Source organism: Pleurodeles waltl, chromosome 6 (assembly GCF_031143425.1).
Source record: "Pleurodeles waltl isolate 20211129_DDA chromosome 6, aPleWal1.hap1.20221129, whole genome shotgun sequence".
Lineage (NCBI taxonomy): Eukaryota > Metazoa > Chordata > Amphibia > Caudata > Salamandridae > Pleurodeles > Pleurodeles waltl.
Genome location: NC_090445.1, coordinates 1,542,108,633 through 1,542,135,046, shown reverse-complemented (window position 1 = coordinate 1,542,135,046; position 26,414 = coordinate 1,542,108,633). Strand labels below are relative to the sequence as shown.

Genomic DNA, 26,414 nt, shown 5'->3' with positions numbered 1-26,414 from the left:
ATCCTTCAGGTCCTGGGGGCTGTGGGTGCAGGGTCTTTTCCATGCATCGGGATCTGAGAGTCAGGCAGTCGCGGTCAGGGGGAGCCTCGGGATTCCCTCTGCAGGCGTCGCTGTGGGGGCTCAGGGGGGACAACTTTGGTTACTCACAGTCTCGGAGTCGCCGGGGAGTCCTCCCTGAAGTGTTGTTTCTCCACAAGTCGAGCCGGGTGCAGAGTTGCAAGTCTCACGCTTCTGGCGGGAAACGCAGTCGTTTTAAAGTTGCTCCTTTGGAAACAAAGTTGCAGTCTTGGGTGAACATGGCCACTGTTCTCTGGAGTTTCTTGGTCCTTCTAGAGCAGGGCAGTCCTCTGAGGATTCAGAGGTCGCTGGTCCTGGGGAAAGCGTCGCTGGAGCAGTTTTCTTCCGAAGGGGGGAGACAGGCCGGTAGAGCTGGGGCCAAAGCAGTTGGTGTCTCCGTCTTCTCTGCAGGGTTTTTCAGCTCAGCAGTCCTCTTCTTCTTAGGTTGGAGGAATCTGAGTTCCTAGGTTCAGGGGAGCCCTTAAATACTAAATTTAAGGGTGTGTTTAGGTCTGGGGGGATAGTAGCCAATGGCTACTAGCCCTGAGGGTGGGTACACCCTCTTTGTGCCTCCTTCCAAGGGGAGGGGGTCATATTCCTATCCCTATTGGGGGAATCCTCCATCTGCAAGATGGAGGATTTCTAAAAGTTAGAGTCACCTCAGCTCAGGACACCTTAGGGGCTGTCCTGACTGGCCAGTGACTCCTCCTTGTTATTCTCATTATTTCCTCTGGCCTTGCCGCCAAAAGTGGGGCCGTGGCTGGAGGGGGCGGGCAACTCCACTAGCTGGAATGCCCTGTGGTGCTGGAACAAAGGGGGTGAGCCTTTGAGGCTCACCGCCAGGTGTTACAGCTCCTGCCTGGGGGAGGTGATAGCATCTCCACCCAGTGCAGGCTTTGTTACTAGCCACAGAGTGACAAAGGCACTCTCCCCGTGTGGCCAGCAACATGTCTCGAGTGTGGCAGGCTGCTAAAACCAGTCAGCCTACACGGGTAGCTGGTTAAGGTTTCAGGGGGCACCTCTAAGGTGCCCTCCGGGGTGTATTTTACAACAAAATGTACACTGGCATCAGTGTGCATTTATTGTGCTGAGAAGTTTGATACCTTCCCAGTTTTCAGTGTAGCCCTTATGGTGCTGTGGAGTTCGTGTTTGACAGACTCCCAGACCATATACTCTTATGGCTACCCTGCACTTACAATGTCTAAGGTTTTGCTTAGACACTGTAGGGGCACAGTGCTCACGCACTGGTGCCCTCACCTATGGTATAGTGCACCCTGCCTTAGGGCTGTAAGGCCTGCTAGAGGGGTGACTTATCCATACTGCATAGGCAGTGTGAGGTTGGCATGGCACCCTGAGGGGAGTGCCATGTCGACTTACTCGTTTTGTCCTCACCAGTACACACAAGCTGGCAAGCAGTGTGTCTGTGCTGAGTGAGGGGTCCCCAGGGTGGCATAAGATATGCTGCAGCCCTTAGAGACCTTCCCTGGCATCAGGGCCCTTGGTACCAGGGGTACCAGTTACAAGGGACTTACCTGGATGCCAGGGTGTGCCAATTGTGAAAACAAAAGTACAGGTTAGGGAAAGAACACTGGCGCTGGGGCCTGGTTAGCAGGCCTCAGCACACTTTCAAATCAAAACATAGCATCAGCAAAGGCAAAAAGTCAGGGGGTAACCATGCCAAGGAGGCATTTCCTTACACAAGCCCATCCCCACAACATTGCACTGGAAAGGGAAGAGGGATAATCAACAGATAAGATTAAGCAAATACATTTCTCAGGGAGGCCTGTTCTAATTGAGCATCTGTTCTATCAGCTGAGTCCAAACAACAGTGTTTGGTAAAAGTGTGAACAGATCTCCCTGTAGCCGCTTAACAGATCTCAGCGATTGGTATAGTTCTCATTAAAGCACCTGTAGCTGCTTTTCCTTTAATGGAATGGGCCTTAGGTCTACTGCACAGAACCTTAATTGCCTTCTGATATCATAACAGGATGCAAGACACTATCCATCTGGAGATAGACTGTTTGGATGTGGCTAAACCCGTACAGACTGGTCCATTAGTTTACAAACAATTGGTCCGATTTGCAGATAACTTTTGTTTTGTCCAGATAAAATGCTAAGACTTATCTGACATCTAGAGTATGAAGGGTCCTTTGCGCTGGTGTAGAAGGGAGCTTAAAGAAAGTTGGATAAGAAGTGGTCCGAATAATGTAAAAATCTGAAATAATTTTCAGTAGGAATTTTGAATGAGTCTTCATTACCACCCTACTAATGGAAAACCGTGTATGGTTCGTGAGAACTTACAGCCTGAATTTCACTAACCCTTCGTGCTGAAGTGATAGCTGTGAGGAAAGCAGCCTTCCAAGAAAGGTGGCGCAATGAGACTTCATGGATGGGCTCAAAAGGAGGCCCTAATAACAGGAATAAAGAAAAAAAGGTTTGTGAAGGATATTTTCTGCAGGCAGTAATTGGCACCAAATTAACTTTTATAGAAGAGAACTTTAAAGCCAGATTTGGCCAGGTAAAGCAAGTATGGAAAGAATTGCTATTTCTTGGCACTTGGTCAGATTAAAGTTCTTGTTAGAACACCAGATACAGAATCTCTTCCATTTAAATGAATAAGCAGAATGTGTAGATGGACGTTTTGCCTCCTTGATAATGTTCATACAGTCTTCTTACGGATTCAAATGCCCATATTGTAATAGCTCAGGAGCCATGCTGCCAAACTGAAAGAGGAGAGCTTGGGGTGAACCATCTGGCCTCCGAATTTGAGAAGATCTGGTCTCAACAGTAGATTCATGTGTGGATGCTCCGACATGTGGAGAAGGTCTGTGAACAACCATTGCGCAGCTACTCAGGAGGTATCATGATCATTCTGGCCCTCGAGAAAGACACCTTCATCAGAACTGTTGGAATCAGGGGGTAGAGGGAAAAACGTAGAGAATTTGCAGGACTAGTAGATCCACAGAGCAATTCCCCAGTGTCCCTGGTTGGAAGTACCTCGAGGCGAAGTCTGGGCATTTTTTGTTTTCTGTGGTAGTGAATAAATCTATGTGGCGAGTGCACCACATGCTGAAAATGCTTTGCACAACATCGTCATCGAGGGCCTACTCATGTGTTTTCTGTAGAAACCTGCTTAGGGAGTCTGTCTGAACATTTTGAGCACCTGGAAGATGAGTTGCAGTGGTCTGCAGGTCCCTGGCTGTCAACCAATTCCATATAGTCTCCTCTTCGTGAGACAATGCGCTGGACCTTGTTACCCCTTGTTTGTTTAAATAGTACATAGTAGTTGTGTTGTCTGTCTGCACAACCATAAATTGTGTCATGAAGACTGATGTGATAAGTAATTTTCTTTGGCGACCATGTTCCCTGGATTTGAAGATTATCTATACGCTCTCCCCAAACTAACAGACATCTGTGATTATTGTCTGAGAAAAAACATCCTGATAAAACTGCATCCCTTGAAGTAGGTTTGTCGAAGAGCACCACCATTTTAGGGACTGGTTTGTTTTGAGAAATAGTCTGCTCTGAATATTGATCCCACTGATCCGCCAGACACTCTTGAAGTGGTCTTAAGTGGAAACAGGCATACAGAGTCAAAAAATGCACACAGCCATCAGCTGAGGAGAAATTACACTGTTCTCATTGTGGGGATGAGAGACTTTCATGAGAAAGTGACACTTCAGATGGACCGATAACAGTGTCTCTTCCAAAGGATATACACTTGCTGGTACAGTGTCAATAGTGGCACCTAGGTAATACAGAGACTAGACTGGAGTAGTGATCGATTTGTTGTGATTGACAAGCAGTCCTAATTGGTGGAGAAGATTGCTCGTCAACTAATAATGAAATTAGGCTTCTTGTGGTGTTGACACTATGATCAGCCAGTTGTCTAAATATGGATAGAGGACTATTCTGAGATGTGCAGCGACCACTGCCATGCATTTCGAGAAAAGTCTAGGGGCTGATTTGAATCCGAATGGAAGCACTTTGTACTGGTAGTGATCTACAACAACCCTCAAGTATTTGCTGTGTTTTCTGGCTATTGGAATATGAAAGAACAAATCTTGTAGGTCTATCGAACAGAGCCAGTCCTCTTGATGTATTTAGGGATAAATCTGATGCAGTGTAAACATTCCAAAATTTCTCTCCCAACCCATTGGCTAGCCAGTTTGAGATCTAGAATGGGTCTAAATTTGTTTTTTGGGCTTTTCTATTTTACAAAAAACAGGAGTAAATTCCCATGCTTCGTTGTTTTTTTTTGGTGGTGGTGGTGGTGGTGGGGGGAGCCTCGGGGGGAACAATCTCCACATCTGTTCTTTGCAGAACAATATTCACTTACGATCTCAGCAACTGCAGATGTTGATTGAATGGCTTTGCCTGTGTTTGGTGGAGGGCTTGTAAACCTGAGACAATACCCATTCTGGACAATGTACAGAACCCAGGCATCTTTCGTGATGGATTGCCACTGTCAGGAAATAAGATGTACTTCCCCCCACTGGAGTGTGTAACGGAAGAAGGGGAAGCAGACGTTTATTGCATGGAGTTCCTAGGGGAGGCTTTCCTGCTTGAGCACACTGGTGGCTAGCTCTTCCTCTGGGCCGACGACCTTGATGTTTATGAAAAGGCCATCTTGTTGCTGATGGTGATGACCATGACACCACTGAGGGGTTTGAACCCTTTGCGGGCAGAAACATAGTTGATAAGGCTTATAGGCATGTTTGTGTGGTTCCTTTTGCTTCTCAAGACCTACTGCCTTCAAGGTTCCCAATTCGGAGGCTTCATCCGAGCCATCCCGTCACTGGTATGACTGCTGAATAAGGGGGACCCCGAGAAGGGAAGATTAAGAATATGCTGTTGGGATTCTTGTTTCAAGACTGTGAGATGAAGCCAGGAGTGCTTTCTTGGGGCCAAACCATGACAGTACGTGTGGGCTGCCAGTAATGAAGTGTCCGCAGCAGCACTAATAACTTCAGTTGGAGACTATCATGTCCTCATTACCACCAAAGAAACTCTTCTCATCGATCTCTTGTGAGGTCTTCTGCAAACTTTTATAAGGAGTCTCAAATGGCCTTGTCATATCTGCCCAGCAAGGCCCACACACGTGCTGCTTTCATGATGGTGATAGCTGTATCACAAACCCTGCTCCCAAGTGAGTCTAACTTTTACTCTCCATGTCTGGTGGGACTGCAGACAAAAGGAGTAGTGGAATGGAGTTTCTTTGCCACAAGGATGAAAACAGAATCGGGGGAGGGTCTGAGCAAAGAAACAGCAGGTCCTGTTCTGGAGGGCTATATATTTTTTGTAGCCTCGCCAGAACTGCTTTTGTTGAAGCCGGTGTAAGTAACAGCTCCATGGCTGGTTCCAATAGTCTTGGAACCAGTGGTAGGAGGGGTCTGGACCCTGCATGGCGGTGAATCGTTTAACAACTCACTAATGTTGATGGAGTGGGAACTGGAATCGGAATGTTCAATTTTGAAGTGCCTCGAACAAGCACCTCTTGAAAGTTGTTGTCATCATCAACTGGCAAAACCCTTGGTTGGGGAGAATCAGTCAGCGTTGGAGAATATCTCCCAGCGCGGGACGAGGAAGAAGAGTAGGTAGAATGGCATCTTGAGCATGTTCTAGACCTAGACCTTGACGTATGACAGAAATGAGTGCATCAAGTTGGTCGTGGTGAGGAACATAGGGACCCATGGCAATGTCTTGAATGATGACGAGATCTAGAATGTGATCTTCGAGGAGACTGTATAGGCCTCAGGGGAGGAGCTTCTACAGGTTGTGGAAGCGGCCCTGTCAAAGGAGCTGAAAGAAGCGCCAGAGGAGGTGGCGGTGTTGGAGGAGGCGGCAGAGTTGGAGTAGGCTCAGGAGAGTCTGGAAGAAGTAAAGGCGACAATGGAGTATATGTCCTGGAGTAGAGTCATAAGTGGATGGTAGATGTCTTGGTCACGATATTCTGACTTTCTCCACAGGCCCTGATTGCCTCGATGTCAACAGACTTCCCGACGTTGATTCTGTCCTATGTCTGAACATCAACAGACTCCTTGTTGTCAACTTTCTCCTGCGCTTCGATGTCGTGGTACCCCTCAATGTTCACTTCCTTTTTCTCAGCCTTCAACATCGTCTCCTCTTCGAGGTCGACTCAGCCTTCAATGGGTAAACATGTAGGGTCTTGTACCTAGTCTGGACGCTGAAGTCTCGTTTTTGATGTGGGCTTCTATTTTTGGGTCTTTCACACCTGGAGTCCTCAGAGGAAGGTGGAAGAGTCCTGGTAGAGGAGTCACCCTCCCTCTCTCTCTTGGTGTCCCACTTTTTGAGAACGTCTGCTGCCTGCACTGCTCCGCTGTACAATGGATGCAAATTTTCTCCCTTTCCCGCAGGGTGCACCTGCAAGACTTCCTGCGATGTGGACATCTCTCAAGTATATGACTTTCTGGAAGGCAGATGATGCACACATCATGAGGGCCTGATTTGGCCTTCTTTCTTCCACAGGCAGGACACTTGTCAAATAAATACGCATTTTATTTGACCAGGGGAAAAACATTCTGTCAGAAAAAGACAGAAAAACACTGGAACAGATTAAATCTGTCGAGTGAAACAGTTGTTAAAAATGTCCTAATTAATTTTTTTAAGAAAAAAGCAAAAAAGGCCAAGCTCAGTGCTCCAAGATCCTGTCACCAGGAGCCAGAAAAAAGAAATGAAGCAACTGCCACCTGCTGGGCATGATGATATGCTGGTGGACCCTGAGGCCTTAAAGGTGAAGACGCTCTTTTCATAGTTACATAAGGGCAGCCTATAGACCTACACTGTTTTCTCTTCCATCACGTTTCTCTTTTTAAAAAAAGGGTTTGCAAAAGAGATTTAACCAGTCAAATAACTTTTCCAGCCATTTGCCTTACATTTACATATTATATATATGTGTATGTGTATGTGTATGTGTATGTGTATATATATATATATATATATATATATATATATATATATATATGGAAAATGTCACTTACCCAGTGTACATCTGTTCGTGGCATGTTCCGCTGCAGATTCACATGCTAAGCACAGGTCCTGCCATCTAGTGTTGGGCTCGGAGTGTTACAAGTTGTTTTTCTTCGAAGAAGTCTTATCGAGTCACAGGACAGAGTGACTCGTCCTTTTCGGCTCCATTGCGCATTGGCATCGACTCCATCTTAAATTGTTTTCCCGCAGAGGGTAAGGTAGGAGTGATAAGAGTGTAAAGAAAAAGATGTCCATGCAATGGAATAGAGATGTATATACAGAGTTTAAATAAAGAGTTGTCCATGCAATGGAATAGAGATGTATATACATATGTACAAATTTTAAATGTAACTTAAACGGCTACAGGCTCCATGGGAGGAGGGAGGGCGTATGTGAATCTGCAGTGGAACATGCCACGAACAGATGTACACTGGGTAAGTGACATTTTCTGTTTGATGGCATGTGTAGCTGCAGATACACATGCTATGCATAGACTACAAAGCAGTAATCCTCCCCTAAGCCGGGGTCAGCCTGTAGGAGTTGAAGTTGTCTGAAATAATGTTCTTAGTACAGCCTGTCCTACTGTGGCTTGTTGTGTTGCTAACACATCTACACAGTAATGCTTGGTAAATGTATGAGGTGTCGACCAAGTGGCTGCCTTACAAATTTCTGTCATTGGTATGTTTTCTAGAAATGCCATTGTTGCTCCTTTTTTTCTAGTGGAGTACGCCTTTGGCGTAATTAGCAGTTGTCTTTTAGCCTTTAGGTAACAAGTTTGTATACATTTCACAATCCACCTGGCTATGCCTTGTTTTGATATAGGATTACAGGTATGGGGTTGTTGGAATGCGACGAACAACTGTTTAGTTTTACAAAATGATTTTGTTCTGTCGATGTAATATATCAGAGCTCTTTTAATATCTAATGTATGTAGTGCTCTTTCTGCCACTGAGTCTGGCTGTGGGAAGAAGACTGGGAGTTCCACTATTTGGTTTAAATGAAACAGTGAGATGACTTTAGGTAGAAATGTAGGGTTTGTGCGGAGTACAACCTTATGTTTATGTACTTGTATAAAGGGTTGTTTAATAGTGAATGCTTGTATCTCACTAACTCGTCGTAATGAAGTGATTGCCACTAGAAATGCTACTTTCCAAGTTAGAGATTGAATCTGACAAGAGTGCATGGGTTCAAATGGTGGACCCATGAGTCGTGTAAGTACAATGTTAAGATTCCATGAGGGTACTGGTGGCGTTCTTGGAGGTATGATTCGTTTTAGACCCTCCATGAAAGCTTTAATGACTGGTACCCTAAATAGGGCTTTGGTCTGTTTATTTTGCAAATAAGCAGAAATTGCTGTGAAATGTATTTTGATGGATGAAAAAGCTATATTTGATTTTTGTAGGTGGAGTAAATGACTTACGATGTCTTGTATGGACGCATCTAAAAGTGTTATGTGTTTTGCTTGACAGTAGAAAACAAATCTTTTCCATTTGTTAGCATAACACTGCCTGGTAGTAGGTTTTCTTGCCAGTTTAATGACTTCCATACACTCTGGTGGAAGATTTAGATACCCAAACTCTAAGATTTCAGGAGCCAGATTGCCAGATTGAGCATTGCTGGATTGGGGTGTCTGATCTGCTGTTTGTTCTGTGTCAGCAGGTCTGGCCTGTTTGGGAGTTTGACGTGTGGTACTATTGACAGGTCTAGCAGTGTGGTGTACCATGGCTGGCATGCCCACATTGGTGCTATAAGTATGAGTTTGTTTTGATGCAGTTTGTTGACCAAAAATGGAATGAGCGGGAGAGGGGGAAAAGCGTAAGCAAATATCCCTGACCAGTTGATCCATAGAGCATTGCCCTCGGACTGAGGGTGTGGGTACCTGGACGCAAAGTTTTGGCATTTTGCGATGTGGTTGGTGGCGAACAGATCTATGTTTGGTGTCCCCCACTGACGAAAGTATTTGTGAAGTACTTGTGGGTGACTTTCCCACTTGTGAGTTTGTTGGTGATCTCGACTGAGGTTGTCTGCTAACTGATTTTGAATCCCTGTAATGTATTGAGCTATCAGGTGAATGTTGTTGTGAATTGCCCAATGCCAAATATTTTGTGCTAGAAGGCAAAGTTGTGATGAGTGGGTTCCTCCTTGTTTGTTTAAGTAGTACATTGTTGTCATATTGTTTGTTCTGACAAGAATGTTTTTGTGAGCAAGAAGAGGTTAAAAGGCTCTTAGTGCTAGGGAGACTGCTAGCAGTTCTAAGTTATTTATGTGAAGCTGCTTCTGTTTGTTGTCCCATTGTCCCTGAATATTGTGAATGTTGAGGTGTGCTCCCCATCCAATCATTGATGCATCTGTTGTGAGAATGGCGTGAGGCACAGGGTCTTGAAATGGCCGCCCTTTGTTTAAATTTGTGGGATTCCACCACTGAAACAAAATGTGTGTTTGACGGTCTATCAACACTAGATCTTGGAGATGACCATGTGCCTGCGAACACTGTTTTGCGAGGCACTGTTGTAAGGGCCGCATGTATAACCTTGCGTTTGGGACAATGGTGATGCATGATGCCATCATACCTAGCAGTTTCATGACAAAACGGACAGTGTAGTGCTGGTTTGGCTGAATGTTTGGCAATATGGTGTGGAACGATTGCACTCTTTGTGGGCTTGGACTTGCAAGCGCTTTTTGAGTGTTTAGTGTAACCCCTAAGTACTGCTGAATTTGCAATGACTGCAGGTGTGATTTTTGGTAATTTATTGAGAACCCGTGTGTGTGTAGGATATCTATTACATAACGTTTGTGATGTTGACACTGTTTTTGAGTGTTGGCTTTTATTGCTGGATGGATGGGTATGTGAAAATATGTATTTTGTAGATCCAGTGTTGTCATAAATTCTCCCTGTTGTAGCAGTGGGACTACATTTTGTAGTGTTACCATGTGATCGGATGTAGAGGTTGAGAGTCCTGAGATCCAATATTGGCCTTAATGTTTTGTCTTTCTTGGGAATAAGGAAGTACAGAGAGTAAACCCCTGTTCCTTTTTGATGATGCAGCACTAGTTCTATGGCTTGTTTGAGTAATAGTGCCTGTACACCTGTTTGTAACATTGCAAGATGTCGCGATGAAAGTTTGTGCGCTTTTGGGAGAATGTCTGGAGGAAATTGTGTGAACTCCATGCAGTAACCATGTTGGATAATGGATAGTACCCATGTGTCTGTTGTGATGTCTAACCATTGGTCGTGGAACATGTTCAGTCTTTCTCCCACAGGGGAAGTGTGTTGAGGGAAGGTGATGTTAAAGTCACTGTTTGGTATTAGTGGCTTGTTTTGAGGATTGGAATTTTCCTGTCCTCTGTAGGATTCCCAAAATCCCACTCTTTGGTATTCTGTTTGGTACGAGGGCTTGGATTGTGAGGTGGATGGCTCGGAGGGCTGTGGCCTCAAGCCTCCCCTATATTGAGGCTTGCAAAATGAGCCTCTGTATTGGGATGAGTAAAGCGCTCTCATCGCCTTGGCAGTGTCGGCATCTTTTTTCATCTTATCTATGGCTGTGTCCACCTGTGTGCCGAATAATTGTTGCTGATTAAAAGGCATGTTGAGGACGGCCTGTTGGATTTCAGGTTTAAAACCTGATGACCTGAGCCATGCATGCGGCCTAATGGTGACAGCTGTATTTATAGTCCTTGCGCCTGTATCAGCTGAGTCTAGCGCCGATGTTATTTGATTATTTGTAATTGCCTGTCCCTCCTCTACTACCTGCTGGGCTCTCTTTTGTTGTTCCTTGGGGAGATGCTGAATAATGTCCTTCATCTCATCCCAGTGAGCCCTATCGTATCTAGCTAGAAGGGCATGCGGATTAGCTATGCGTCACTGATTGGCTGCTTGTGACGCCACCCTCTTCTCTGCAGCATCAAATGTTTTGCTTTCCTTATCTGGAGGGGGTGCATCTCTAGAGGACTGAGTTAGCCCTTTTCCTTGTTGCACTGACCACTAATGAATCGGGGGGCAGCTGTATAAACTGGGTCTGAAGGTGGTGGTTTGTATTTTTTCTCTACCCTTTGGGCTATAGCCCTTCCTTTAACCGGTTTTTGGAATATCTGCTGGGCATGTTTGAGCATGCCGGGGAGTATGGGTAGGCTTTGGTATGTGGCATGAGTTGAGGACAATGTATTGAGCAAGAAGTCGTCCTCTAGAGGTTCTGTGTGCATGTTCACGTTGTGGAAAGCTGCTGCCCTCGCTAGAACCTGTGTATACGAGGTGCTATCCTCAGGTGGGGATGGCTTAGATGGGTAGCACTCTGGGCTATTGTCCGAGGTGGGTGGTCATAGAGATCCCATTGATCTGTGTCCTGATGTGACTGGATAGCGTGTTTTGGAGACCGTGCAGTGGGTGTACCAGGTGGGGAGACAGTCCGTTGAGGAGAGTGAGGAGGAGACTGGTGAGGCGAAAACTGGGGAGGTGGAGAGTTCTCGCTTGGCACTTTAGCCATTGGCTGATCAGTGTCCAAACGTCCATGGAAGGCCAGTTTTCTTTTTATTTTGAGAGGAGGTGCTGTGAGGATCTTGCCAGTGTCCTTGTGGATCTGTATCCTGGCTTGTTTGTTATCAAAATCCTCCATTTGTTGTAGTTCTTCTTCAAATCTTTCTTTTAACTGTTTCGAAAGTCCACGCTCCTCTGTATAGGCATGTTTTTTCGGCTCCAAAGCCGTTTTTTTCGGCACCGAAGGGCCTGGAATTATTGTTGGCCTCGGTTCCGAAAGTGACTTCCGGGGTCTCGACTTGATGGATCGGTGTCGTATGCTTTCGGAGCCTGTGCCGCGGCTCGAGTCCGAAGGCTTTGTAAAGGGTGTGGCCTTTTTCGGTGCCGAAGCTGTTACTTGCTCACCGGTTGATTTCTTACGGGTGGAGCCATGGCCTTCCGGCAGTGGCGTCCCCGAGGCCTTATGTTTGGGCTTGGTCTGGTTCGGGGCAAGTGTACTCAAATGCTGGCCCGCTGTTAGTGGTCGGTCGATGTCGAACTCCTGTTCGGAATCGGATCCCTGAACAGCGATGGCGGTGTGAATCATCTCCTCCTCTTTTGCGTCGAGGCGTTCAGTGCTTTTGGACGCCATCTGTAACCTTCTCGCTCTTCGGTCTCGTAAAGTCCTTTTCGAACGGAAGGATTTACAGGCTTCACAAGTATTCTCTTGATGATCTGGGGATAAACACAGATTATAAACCAGATGTTGATCAGTGTAGGGATACTTGGCGTGGCACCGAGGGCAGAATCTGAAAGGGGTCCGGTCCATGAGGCTTCGACGATACTTGTGGTCGGGCCGACCAGGCCCAAGCTGGGGGCAGGTGCCCGAAGGGCAACCTAAGATGTGTATCCGCCGGTACCGAGGTGTCGATGCTGGATGGAACGCGATTGAAAACAATACCGATGATTTTCGATGGATTATAAGTTTTTCCGACTCGAACAACCGGAGTGAAGAGGAACACGTCCAAACCTTATGGCGGAAAGAAAACAATCTAAGATGGAGTCGATGCCCATGCACAATGGAGCCGAAAAGGAGGAGTCACTCGGTCCCATAACTCGAAAAGACTTCTTCGAAGAAAAACAACTTGTAACACTTCGAGCCCAACACTAGATGGCAGGACCTGTGCATAGCATGTGTATCTGCAGCTACACATGCCATCAAACATATATATATATATATATATATATATATATATATATATATATATATATATATATATATACACACACACACATACATACATATATGTGTGTGTGTGTATTTATTTCCCTTTTTTAAATGACATCTGAAGAAATTTCCATTGTAGCCTTTTCTTACAGGCTCAAAACTATTTATGTCTTAAGTGTTTCTCCAAGTTTTCCTGAAGAAAGGCAAACATTTACAATTAAAAATACAGATTATAAAAAATGCTCTGGGACCACAGCACGTGGGTGGGACTATTCAGTGCTTATAACTATCAATAGAAATCCCCTGAGGGAGAACTGGACTTACAGGTCATTAACTAATTTCTTCTCCAACATTACGTTTTTTTTTTTTTTTTGCATTTGTGAGTCAGAATAGCAAGCAGTACACATTATAATACAAAACAAAAGCAGGAATCAGGCTTGTCTTTTCCCCAACAGGCTTCTCAGGCCTGCCTGTCCCACTGCTGCGTCAGCTCCTGCATACACATCAAGGCAGTAGTGATTCGTGAACGTGTGTCGACGAGCCAACAAGCTATCCCTTTCTTGGACAGGAAATGACCTGCCCTTGGCTGCTCAAAAGACACAAACAGCTAGCCCAATGTGTATATGTCTTTCGTTTTCACTATGTAGAACCTGAGACATCTATGCAGGTCTAAAGAGTTTACAAATCTTTCTGCTGACAGATGGATTTGGGAAGAAAGTTCAAAGAATGACAGGTTAATTTAAGAAAAAGGAATATACCTTGCTTTATACCTTGGGTATAAACTTGGGGTTGGTTCTCAAAATTACTTTGTCCTTTGCAAACCCAAGGAAAGGTTCCATGATGGCAAATGCTTGAATTTCTCCCACCCTTGTGATAGATGTCAAAGCCAGAAGAAGTGTGGTTTTCCATGTAACACATTTTAAATGTGCCCTATGTATAGACTTGAAAGGAGGCAGCATAAATTAACTGAGGACAGTATTAAGTTCCCAAGGAACTATTAGATGTTAAAGAGGTAGAAATACTCGAAAATGTCCCTTTTTAAAATTGTTTTATGATTCTTTAGCAGAGAAAGAAGAGGCCGACTGCTCAGTTCTCCTAAATCTCAAGATTTCCCCAAGTTGGACCCTGACTGAAGAGTATTTAAGCCCAATGTTAACTAGATTTGATGGATTTTTATTTGCAGTGGATGATGACCATTATTCCTGTACCATATCCAGAAATGCTTACGCTTTGCATTGTAGGTCATTGTGGTAGCTGATGCTCGAGCCTGTGTCAAAATCTTTCTACATTCTCATGACAGATTCAAATTGCCAAACTCTGTGGTTCGGTACCATGCTGTCAAGTTTAGAGACTTGGGATTGAGATGAGGAGTTTCTCTGTGCTGTTTGGAGAAAAAAAACATGAGTTGCACATTCAGAGGAACGGCTGGACGTGTTGATAACTGCTCCAGGTCGCTGTACTAATATTGACGTGGCCACACCGGAGAAATGAGGATCAAAATGCAATTGTCTATCTTCTCCTTTCTTTGCATATTGTGGGTCAGGTTAAAAGGAGGAAATATACCAACGCAGTGCCTGTTTCAGTCTTCTTGTGACATGCATGGTATCTTCTCAAGATCCTTTGACTTGCTTCCACTGTGAGTTGAGCTCCTGCTGAACAGGTCTCATGCAGTCTCGAAAAAGTTGAACAATTCCTATGCATTATGCCATTAGACCCAGTAAGGATTTGTATTGCCTCACTGTTAATGACTTTTGTAGAGATGTTCCTTGTCACAAATTGCAAGTTCTTTGCCCTTTCCTGTGATGAAAAAGCCTTTCCCTGTTGCGTGTAGAGTAATGCATCTAGAAACCGTTTTTTTTTTGATGCACCAATGAAGATTTTTCTCAACATGAGACCCAATTTCTCAAACAGGCTGATGCAGGCCACTTGCAGACCTTCTTACCTCCTTCTCTGATGGTGCCTTGATGAGCTGGGTGTCAAGGTATGGAAACACTTGATGACCTACTCATCTCAGGAAGGCAGCTACTGAAGCGAGATGTTAGGTAAAAATTTGAGTGGCTAATTGAAGCCTTGAATTGAAAATGCTGCCCCAGTGCCAGGAATCGTAGGTATTTTCTGTGTCGTTGATAGATGGATATGTGGAAATACATATCCAGAAGCACTAGGGAGGCCTTGGAATCTCCTCCCTGCATCATCAGGGGTGCTTTCTGTGGGGTAACCATTTGGAAAGATTGTTTCTTTGAATACTTGTTTATTTGCCTAATATTCAGATTAAGTCTCCACTGACCCATTTTCTTACTGATCAGGAAAAACCAAGAGTAAAACCCCTGGGTCCTCTGTAATTTGGGAACGATTTCTACAGATCCTTTGAGGAGGAGTAAGAGAATTTCCTGTTGGAGCTCCTTCAGATGCAGATAATGCTCCTTCTTGTGTGGGTTCACAGGAGGTCTCTTAATGGACACCAATGTATGGCCTGAAATAACAAATTGCCTCGTGCATTTGTCGGATGTTATAGCCTCCCAAGCAGGTACAAACGGGGAAAACCTTCCCCGAACTGCAGTGTAAGAGATGGGAAAGGGGTCAAAGGCAGAGAGTCAAGCTCTTATTCGGGGCATGATCTCACATAAGGCTGCCTTTGACTACGATTATATGATCATCTCGATATTGCCTTACAATAATATGACAGTTGACTTCCATATTGGTTGAATCCCATCTAAAATCTTGTGACCTTAGAGGGACATGAAAATTAGAAGATCCAAATCTGTGATACTGCTGGAGACCCGTAGCTTTGGCAGGATCTGAATCTGTTTTTAGTCCCTATAGAGATTCATCCAAGTTTGCAAAAAAAGAGTAAGGCCATCAGTCAGTCAGTAAAGGCATGTCGAAAATCTTTGACTGCACCTGAAGACGGAAAGCCGTGAACTTTAGCCAACATTGCCTTTTTAAAATTGTTCCTCCTGCAAGCTGACGAAAACCTGTATTGGATACATCCATTGCTTCATCAACAATGAAAGAAGTGAGTTCTCCTTCCTTAAGGATAGCTCTCACTGTCTCCCTCTTAACCTCTAGAATATGTTCAAGCAAGGATGCAATATTATGTCACATCTGGCGATCCTAATGCCGTAGTATTGCTAAAACATTGGCTAGGTCACTGACATAGATGAGATTCCATTGCCTAAATCTACATGTATATTATCTCTATTTGGATGGGTGGAGGATGGTGTAAGTGGATTTTTAGATCTTCTTTGAGCCCCTAAGGAGATAACTAAATTCGGTTTAGTATGCCCGGTGAGAAGCTGGAGATGACTCAGGACCCTATATTTTTTTCCAGTGAGGTATAACTACCGGAACCGTAGCTGGAGTCTTCGTTAACTTGAGACCTTCCCACCAAATAAAATAAAAAAATTGTATTGCTCTTACAGGCATCTGAGGTTGCTCTTTAAAGTTGTAAAGGAAACAGTGTTGATTTGTGGACTTCATTGGAATATTAAAGTTCGCTGCTTTTTTCATAAGAGAATTAAATTTGGAAATCTGATCTGTCTGACTTTGAGGACAAGTGCATCAACTCCTTCCCTTGAGGGTACCAATATCATCTGCCAAATCATCCTGTGGAAGTTTAACATCTTCCTCCTCTACATCAGAATGTATAGTTTGATTGGAGTCATCATCTGCCATATCTTGAGGCACTGGTAGGACCAGTGGCCTCTGAACAACTCTAGGTGATTCTCTTGGAGGTGGTGGTTGACAAGGTAGTAGTGACTGCTGCAGAGGAGGTTTACCTTGTAAAGGATTAGGCTGTTTGTATTGTTAAGTGCTTGTTGTGGCAATAACTTATGAAACATTTCCACAATTTACTGCAATTTAGTCCATAGGCACCTGAACTACTTCAGGCTGTCTTTGTTGCCGAGGTGGTACTGAATATCTTGAAGCATGACAAATATAATCTTGTTGAAAATTATAATATGAGTAGTCGTCGTTTTCCTCTATGTCCTCTCCAAAATCCAGGACATACTTCACATTATGTTGTGTTGGACTTTATGTAGTTTGTGAAACACAGTTGCCAAAGGTCTCATAGACGATGACTACGAGGGTAATGTTCCTGAAAAACAACATTTTAAAATTTGGAAAACTTATCCTAAACATATTCTAATGCATTAGATGCTTTTTTTCCTTGGTTAGTGACAGAAAGGGTGGCTACAATCGCAGTTCCAAACAAGTAAAATTTAGGAAACAGAATAAGACTCCTTTTTTGCGGTGCTTTCATGGAAATGCTTGGAGGAGCAATTTTCACAGAATCGTCCACTGAAAAGGGGGCATCTCCTATAGAAGGAGGAAAATTCTCTTTAGCTATCAGATACAATGCCCACGTTTGGAGGCCTTATAATTAGGATGAAAGCAATAAATACACTTAAAATAAGGATTATCAATGTAAATCTTTTTATGACCACAGGATGAGCAAGCCTTGAAAACAGATTTCTTGTCTGACGGCCATGGTGACAGCTGGCTATCAAGCAAAAAGATCTCTCTGGCCCATAATATTTTTAAATTTTTCCCTAAAAAAACCTCAATATTACTTCTGTGCTTAAGATAGGGCTGGTTCAAATCCTGGGCAGATCAACAAAGTAATACATTAAGGCCCGTATTTATACTTTTTTTGCGCCGCATTTGCGTCATTTTTTTATACAAAAACGGCGCAAACTTGCAAAATACCATTGTATTTTGTAGGTTTGCGCCGTTTTGCGTCAAAAAGCGGGGCAAATGCGGCGCTAAAAAAAGTATAAATACGGGCCTAAAGGTTCACTGAAAGAATAGAGAAGAGCACTCACAGGGGACTCTCTCAAAACGTGTTGTAGAAATCTGAGCTATGGTGGGTCCCTGGGGAGTAGGACACCCTAAGTTTTCACCTCGTTTGCTGCAGTTTGGGTTCTTTGAAATGAGATGGATGTGCTACTAAATATACAATGTTGTTTTAGGCATATGGACATTTTAGATTGCATACTTCTTTTTTCGTGTAACGGGAATTCACAGCCCAACAATGGCAAATGATTTAAGCATGTGATAAAAGATTCCATGTTGGAGAACTTGACCTTCTGCTCTACGATGGACTTTAGATTCATGAAGGAACTGAAGTCACTCATGGAGGGATAATGATCATGCCAAAGGCACAAGAGGCAGATGTTGTGAGGTTCAGACACTGTCATTCGCCTGAGATGTGGATAGGGTTTGACCCTTAAGATCTTAGGAAGAAGCATTTCACTAGTCAGTTGCATAACCATTGTTTGTAAGCATAAATGAATTAGTGAAACCAAAGAGGGCACGTCAGTAAGGCGTAGAAATAAGAACTGACACTAGGTAGCAACAAATATGGGGTGGTGATGTTACTTTTAGGGTGAGTGGAGCCATGATTGGAATCATAGGGCACTATCTGGATGCATTGAAGAGCCACAGCAAAATGCTTTTGGATCATCTAGTAGTTTGCAAATATTTATAAGATAAGGATATTCTAAGGGGAGAAGAATCCATTAGAAATGGCAGTGCCACAATAAGCATTTACCAGCTCATTCTCTATGCTTGTCATTGCTGGAAGACCCATCTGCAGATTACTTTGATGAGCCTCAGACAATTCTCTGTTCACTCTTCAGTGTCACCAAATTACTGGAACAGTGTGGAAATTAGGCTGCTGGAAGATGTGAGTATCTTTTTCACATAAAGGGCACCCCTCAATTTATGAACCCATGGGTATTGTGTTTTTAAATGAAAAAGAAAATCAAAAAATGTAAGAATACCCTATCAAAAGCAGTAACGTAAAAGGCTTTACAGGATAACAAATGAAGCATAGCTAGAGTTAAACTGGAAATATTTGTTTAGTGAAAATATTGTCTGAGGCCCTATTTAGGGATCCTCTCTCTCTATGGACTGTGTCCTCTTGGAAAGCAAAATCATAATTGTCTATCTTTAAAAGAAATACCTGTTGATAAGTGGGCATGTAAAAAATTAACATGTTTCTTGCAAATTTGTTCTGAGCAGTGACTTCCAGATGGAGCTATTTAGTGTTTATGAATTATTCAGGGATCTCATGATAAATAAGGATCCAAACCCATGCAAAAAGAGGCACTACACATTTACAGTCAAAGCTTCTGCAAACACACACATCAGGAGCATTATGCAAGCCCCTGCAACTCTTGAGTAGGAGAGGTGGGAGCCCCCACACCCTCCAACCCTTCAGCAGGACCCTATGCCCAAGGCCAATTAAGAGATGTGAGATATGGGAGACTCTGAGGCCCCTTGTCATATTTTGTGTGTGTGTGTGGGGGGGGGGGGGAGTGGGAGGGGCATCATTATCTGTTACATCAGTAACATGCCAGAGAAATGTCACAGGGAAACAAGCACTCAAAACATGCCAACACAGACGTGTACAAAAACATGCTAACTTACAGTAAAAAGTTGCTCAGGAAGCACTCTTGGCCTCCGTGTTCATATCCATTAAAAATATACAAATATATTATAAAAATGCACAACAAAAACTTTTGAAGATACGTCTACAGTCAGATGCTCCATAAAAATGCATTTAAATACATTGTCAAAACCTATGCACATGCAACTACAACATACAACCTATGCACATAAAACTCTACAGTCAGAGCACGTGCAAGGACAAGGGCGTTTACTAAAAGTGTGCAAATAAACACAGACACCTTCTTCAGCACACACACCACACAGATCTCAAAAACAAATCTGAGCCCCTTGAGTCCTTGACCTGGTTGTACCTTCAGATACTGAATGTCTTTGGAGCAGCTCAACTCAGGTAGTCCAGCTGCTTTCATGAGGGTGAAAAGGTGCAAGAAGAGCTGTCCATGCCGACGAAGGATGCTGTATGCCCTCTCGCAGTAATCACGGAACCTGCAAGAGACGAACAGAGAAATGAAGGAAGCTCCCTACAACAAAATGCACTTTAAGATACAGCAAAAGTAGGCCATCTCCAACTGATCGATGCACCAGTACACTTCGCATCTGCTCAACAGAAACTGTTCCTCAGAGTGGTTCCAGGCCACATCCTCAGTTGTACCATGGGGTGTTGCACCACACTAGAAAGCCTGAGAGTCTAAAAAAGTAAGCCTGGCATTATATTTCCAGTGAAAAATCTTCGAGTATTGCGAACATAAATGTTTTTTTTTTTTTTTTACCTTGCTCTCTAAGGTGGTTATTTGAAGAGGTAATGCATATATCAATGTGGGTAAGCGAGCAGAAGACTACATCGGTGGTGGCAAGAAACGAATAATCCGAAAAAGACCACACTTGTGAAAGATATTCACAGTATTCCAAGGGAAAAAGCAAAGTCAAGTACTCGAAAGACAATCTTTACAGTTGTAGCACACAAGGAATATGCAAAGTGCACAGTTACGGTGCTACTTAGCTGCACTACATGTCTGTTTATCTATCATAATAATACTTACAAATAGTTTCTTGAAAGAAATACAATCTAATGTGTTCTTTGTGACTATTTAACAAGTTTTAAAATATTCATTTCTGCTTGACCTCCTTGGCAAAGATGTCTTCAATGATATTCTTAATTATTCTTTCAAAATCGGATGTTGCATGCAGTTTAGGGTCTATTAGATACCAAGGACGGAACTACTGAACTCGCCAGAAAAATGCAATGGTCATGAAGAAAATTAACTAAAAATATTTTAATCTAGAGCAAACAGAGTAAAAGTAGTTTTCCTATCTAAGCACCTGCTTTCGGTCCTCAACAATGTTGGACTTAAATAAACTGATTCAATGTTTCCTAAGCCAAAGTTAGCAATTGTGCATGATGTCATGGCTCACTCTAAGGCCAGTGTTGAATTAAATGGGTTACAGAAGGCAGGCCTGTAAAAGTAATTTTAACTCTGGACAAAATCTTTGTCACACCATTAAAAAAAAAGGGTCCAACTTCTCCAAAATGTAAAAACAGTATTATGGAATTTTAAAATATTAAAAGGAGGAACATTCAACTAGAAAGAGAAATTCTTGAGTTGAGCTCTTTTCTTTGAAGAAAGGAGACAATGCAATTTGAAGACCTATGTGTGAACACATAATACATGGATCAGAATAACAAATTACTTAACTTTCTGATCCTTACTATATCTAATTGCAGGTTCTTCACCTTGAATCCCCCCAGGGGACTGACTGGATCCACAAGTTTTCCTAGCAATCGCTCCTGTGCGCCAATAGCTGGCACCATTGTACTTCACGGTGGATTCAACACTTCTTAAAATAATGTCATTCAGCCATGTATAGGTGCCACCCGGTAGGCTGATGTCAGTTTTCCTTTGACATTATTACGTGGCCTCACGCGCGGATCATCCATGAGAGGAGAGAGAGAGAGGAGAGAGAGAGAGGAGAGAGAGGAGAGAGAGGAGAGAGAGGAGAGAGAGGAGAGAGGAGAGGAGAGAGGAGAGAGAGAGAGGAGAGAGAGAGGAGAGAGAGAGAGAGAGAGAGGAGAGAGAGGAGAGAGAGGAGAGAGAGGAGAGAGAGAGAGAAAGAGAGAAAGAGAGAAAGAGAGAGAGAGAGAGAGAGAGAGAGAGAGAGAGAGAGAGAGAGAGAGAGAGAGAGAGATGTGTGTGTGTAATCTTTTTTTTCTTCTTCTAAACACAAACCTAGAGGTCCACTCCTCAGAAGAGGGAGCAGAAAGGGCATGAAAACTCAATCTGCAGTCAGACAGAGTATCCACTTGAAGGAGAGTTACCAAAGATAAGTAACTTGATTTTCTAACAGAAACTTCTAACCTTACATATACCACTTTTTGAATGAGTACCAAAAGGTAAAGGGTCTGAGGAGTGGACTTACTCCACAAAGTGCAGGACTGAGCTGGCAAAATGACAGGACCGAGCAGGCGGCATGGCCCTTCCAGTGGGCTTAGTTGTCGAGATGAATATGGTTGCCCATGTAGCAACCTGGCATATATGCAACACCAGAACACCCCTACCCAAGGCAGCAGTTACAGCCTAGGCTCTCGTTGAATTAGCCTGAAGGCCCTCAGGAGGCTTCTTTTTTCCTAAGGCATAGCATATTTTTATGCACAGAACAACTGACCTAGACAAGTTTCGTTGCTTAACCACCTTTACCTTCTTAGCACAAGCAAAACCAATAAAAAGCTGGTTATCTACCCAGTGATCCTTAGTGCACACAACTTAAAATCTAAAGGCTCTTTTTAAGCTGCAAAAGGTGAAGCCTCTCCCTTTTCTTCTCCTTAGACGACTGTAGTGAAGTGAAAACGACAGAGAGAGAGTAATGTAGTACCCCACATGCAAGGGTGACCCCCCACCTTTGGCAGAAAGGAAGTACAAGTTTGCAGCACCAGTTTGTCACGGAATAAGGTGGCATACGTAGGCTGCACTGACAGCAACTTCAACTCGCCGACATGACACCCAGAAGCAATTGTAGTGAGGAATATGAAGGTCAGCAATCTGAGTGAACAGATTGGCACAGACTAAAAGGGTACGCCCATCAAGAGCACGAGGATTAAGATAAAATAAGGCCCCACAGGGGCATAATAAAGAAACAGAAGAGAACCGGTCCAAGAAAGGTATCACAATGTAGAAAGACAGAAAGGACAGACAAATAATCTTTAACAAAGTCCACAGCAAAGCTTTGCTGGGCCAGTGAAAAAAACAAATATCAGACAGCTTCTCCTGAAGACGGTCAACCTGATGATGTCCGCACCAAACCACTGGCCCCATGTCACAAGGATAACATCCACTACTTCCGCAGCCAGATCAAAAGCACTCAACTGTTGTTGCTTAATCTCTATGGAAGGAGGTGTAGTTTGTGCAGATCTAGGTGCATTACCTATCCCTATTGCTAAGACAGGAAGGCTTACCAAAGAGGTATATTAATTAGAGGACACATGCTGAGCTTAGTAAGTTGGAGTACCACATGCAACTGCATGCAGAATGCACTTCCATGGGAAAAGCTTGAGGCAGAAGATCCAGTGTGCAGTAATCACAACACTACATGAAAAGGACTATGCAAGGCAGAACCCCACTAGGTGAACATTACTTCAACAACCTCCGGATGCAGATGCCATTTGTGGTCCTTCAGATGACATTCTGCTCGGCTTGTGCACCCTGGCATTCAGTGAGCCTACCAAATGGCTGGCCATCAGAGATTCCTTGAAGGATGAGACATTCCAGAGCTGCAGCACTACTAGGTATGGGCTACGCGACCATACACTGACCTGCTAGCTGTAGTACCTCTTAGTAATTGCGTTCTCTGTCAAGTCCTGCCCCAGACTTCCTGTGATGGATGTAAGGAAGGCCTTTAGAGCCAACTGAATGGAACAAAATTCTATAAGTTTGATGTAGTACTTTTGCTCCACCGAGGATCAAAGGATCCTGATTTCCAACTCTCCCAGGTGAGCTCCCCAGCCCAGAAACAATGCATCAATCATTACTGTGAGCTCTGGATGGGGTAGTAAGAAAGATCCACCACAGATCAGGTTGGTTTTCAACAGCCACAACTGAATGCCCTGGATGTCTCTTCCAAGAAACATGTTTTCTGAGAGGCAACACTAATACTGCACCCACTGCAACTGGATGTTCCACTGCAGAGCCCCATGTGCCAGTGGGCATGAAGGACCAGCAGGATGCAAGAGGGTAAGAAGCCTCAGCATTGACCCTGACAGAAGTCAGGAGTGAGACCAAAAACATCCAATTATAACCTAAATTCCCGGACTCATTGCTGGGGCAGAAAGGCCTTGAATGTCACTGTGTTCAGGATGGCCCCTATGGAGGAAATTCTCTGAGTAGTTTGCAGATGGGACTTTGACTCACTGATAGAAAACCAAAGAGATGCCTTCAGAGCCACAGCATTCTCCGGGTGGTCCACAATTGACTGTGGTGAGCCTAAACAGTCAGCTGTAGAGGTATGGGAGTATGCATATCCCAGTGGGCTGCAACTACCGCCAACACCTTCTAAAACATCCAGGGGACTGAGGTGAGGCTGAAGGTAGGATGGTAAACAAAGTGTTCAGACCTCACCACAAACCAGAAGAACCATCTCTTGGACTGCAGGATAGGACCTGAACTTATGCATCCTTCAAGTCAAAGGACACCCTCCAGTTTCCTGTATCCAGTGTGGAAGAGACTGGGCCAAAGTCAACTTCTTGAATTGGTTCTACCAAAAGAAATGAAAGGTCATCATTAGCATGGTCCTTTGAGAGACCTGCACAGGGCCAAAATGTCTGCGTTGTTGCTGGATCCTTTAACCCGTTCGCTGCCAGGCCTTTTCCCCCTCCTGTGCCGAGCCTTTTTTTGGCTATTTAGAGCAGTTCGCGCTTAGGCCCTCATAACTTTTTGTTCACATAAGCTACCCACGCCAAATTTGCGTCCTTTTTTCCCAACATCCTAGGGATTCTAGAGGTACCCAGACTTTGTGGGTTCCCCAGAAGGAGGCCAAGAAATTAGCCAAAAAACAGTGAAAATTTCGTTTTTTTCAAAAAATTTGGAAAAATGGGCTGCAGAAGAAGGCTTGTGGTTTTTTCCCTGAAAAGGGCATCAAAAAAGGGTTTGCGGTGATAAAATCACCAGCTTCCAAGCTTTCAGGAACAGGCAGACTTGAATCAGAAAACCCAATTTTTCAACACAATTTTGGCATTTTACTGGGACATACCCCATTTTTACGATTTTTTGTGCTTTCAGCCTCCTTCCAGTCAGTGACAGAAATGGTCATGAAACCAACGCTGGATCCCAGAAACCTCAACATTACTGAAAAGTAGACAAAATTCTGAATTCAGCAAGGGGTAATTTCTGTAGATCCTACAAGGGTTTCCTACAGAAAATAACAACTGTAAAAGAAAAATATTGAAATTGAGGTGAAAAAAACATCAATTTGTCTCTAAGTTTTACTCTGTAACTTTTTCCTGCAATGTCAGATTTTCGAAAGCAATATACCGTTACGTCTGCTGGACTCTTCTGGTTGCGGGGATATATAGGGCTTGTAGGTTCATCAAGAACTCTAGGTACCCAGAGCCAATAAATGACCTGCACCCTGCAGTGGGTTTTCATTCTATGCCGGGTATACAGCAATTCATTTGCTGAAATATAAAGAGTAAAAAATAGCTATCAAGAAAACCTTTGTATTTCCAAATTGGGCACAAGATAAGGTGTTGAGAAGCAGTGGTTATTTGCACATCTCTGAATTCCGGGGTGCCCATACTAGCATGTGAATTACAGGGCATTTCTCAAATAGACGTCTTTTTTACACACTGTCTTACATTTGGAAGGGAAAAATGTAGAGAAAGACAAGGGGCAATAACACTTGTTTTGCTATTCTATGTTCCCCCCAAGTCTCCCGATAAAAATTATACCTCACTTGTGTGGGTAGCCCTAGCGCCCGCGACAGGATATGCCCCAAAACACAACGTGGACACATCACAGAAAACAGAGCTGTTTTTAGCAAAGTGACTACCTGTAGATTTTGGCCTCTAGCTCAGCCGCCACCTAGGGAAACCTACCAAACCTGTGCATTTCTGAAAACTAGAGACCTAGGGGAATCCAAGATGGGGTGACTTGTGTGGCTCGGACCAGGTTCTGTTACCCAGAATCCTTTGCAAACCTCAAAATGTGGCTAAAAAAACACATGTTCCTCACATTTCTGTGGTAGAAAGTTCTGGAATCTGAGAGGAGCCACAAATTTCCTTCCACCCAGCGTTCCCCCACGTCTCCCGATAAAAATGATACCTCACTTGTGTGGGTAGGCCTAGCGCCCGCGACAGGAAACGCCCCAAAGCGCAACGTGGACACAGCCAAATTTTTGAAGGAAAACAGAGGTGTTTTTTGCAAAGTGCCTACCTGTAGATTTTGGCCTGTAGCTCAGCCGCCACCTAGGGAAACCTACCAAACCTGTGCATTTCTGAAAACTAGAGACCTAGGGGAATCCAAGATGGGGTGACTTGTGTGGCTCGGACCAGGTTCTGTTACCCAGAATCCTTTGCAAACCTCAGAATTTGGCTAAAAAAACACATGTTCCTCACATTTCTGTGGCAGAAAGTTCTGGAATCTGAGGGGAGCCACAAATTTCCTTCCACCCAGCGTTCCCCCACGTCTCCCGATAAAAATGATACCTCACTTGTGTGGGTAGGCCTAGCGCCCGCGACAGGAGACACCCCAAAGCGCAACGTGGACACAGCCACATTTTTGAAGGAAAACAGAGGTGTTTTTTGCAAAGTGCCTACCTGTAGATTTTGGCCTGTAGCTCAGCCGCCACCTAGGGAAACCTACCAAACCTGTTCATTTCTGAAAACTAGAGACCTAGGGGAATCCAAGATTGGGTGACTTGTGTGGCTCAGACCAGGTTCTGTTACCCAGAATCCTTTGCAAACCTCAAAATTTGGCTAAAAAAACACATGTTCCTCACATTTCTGTGGCAGAAAGTTCTGGAATCTGAGAGGAGCCACAAATTTCCTTCCACCCAGCGTTCCCCCACGACTCCCGATAAAAATGATACCTCACTTGTGTGGGTAGGCCTAGCGCCCGCGACAGGAAACGCCCCAAAGCGCAACTTGGACACAGCCAAATTTTTTAAGGAAAACAGAGGTGTTTTTGGCAAAGTGCCTACCTGTAGATTTTGGCCTGTAGCTCAGCCGCCACCTAGGGAAACCTACCAAACCTGTGCATTTCTGAAAACTAGAGACCTAGGGGAATCCAA

The 26,414-nt window shown here is 44.0% G+C and overlaps 1 protein-coding gene across 2 annotated transcripts in view; it reads right to left on the bottom strand.

Moving 5' to 3' along the window:
• The window catches only part of PIK3CD (phosphatidylinositol-4,5-bisphosphate 3-kinase catalytic subunit delta), a 479,399-nt gene that overhangs the window by 10,282 nt on the left and 442,703 nt on the right, over positions 1 to 26,414 (bottom strand). For both annotated transcript variants that reach the window (XM_069241165.1, XM_069241164.1), the window contains exon 22: positions 19,493 to 19,625. In XM_069241165.1, coding sequence (XP_069097266.1) covers positions 19,493 to 19,625 — 133 coding nt within the window. The remainder of the gene's footprint in view (positions 1 to 19,492; positions 19,626 to 26,414) is intronic.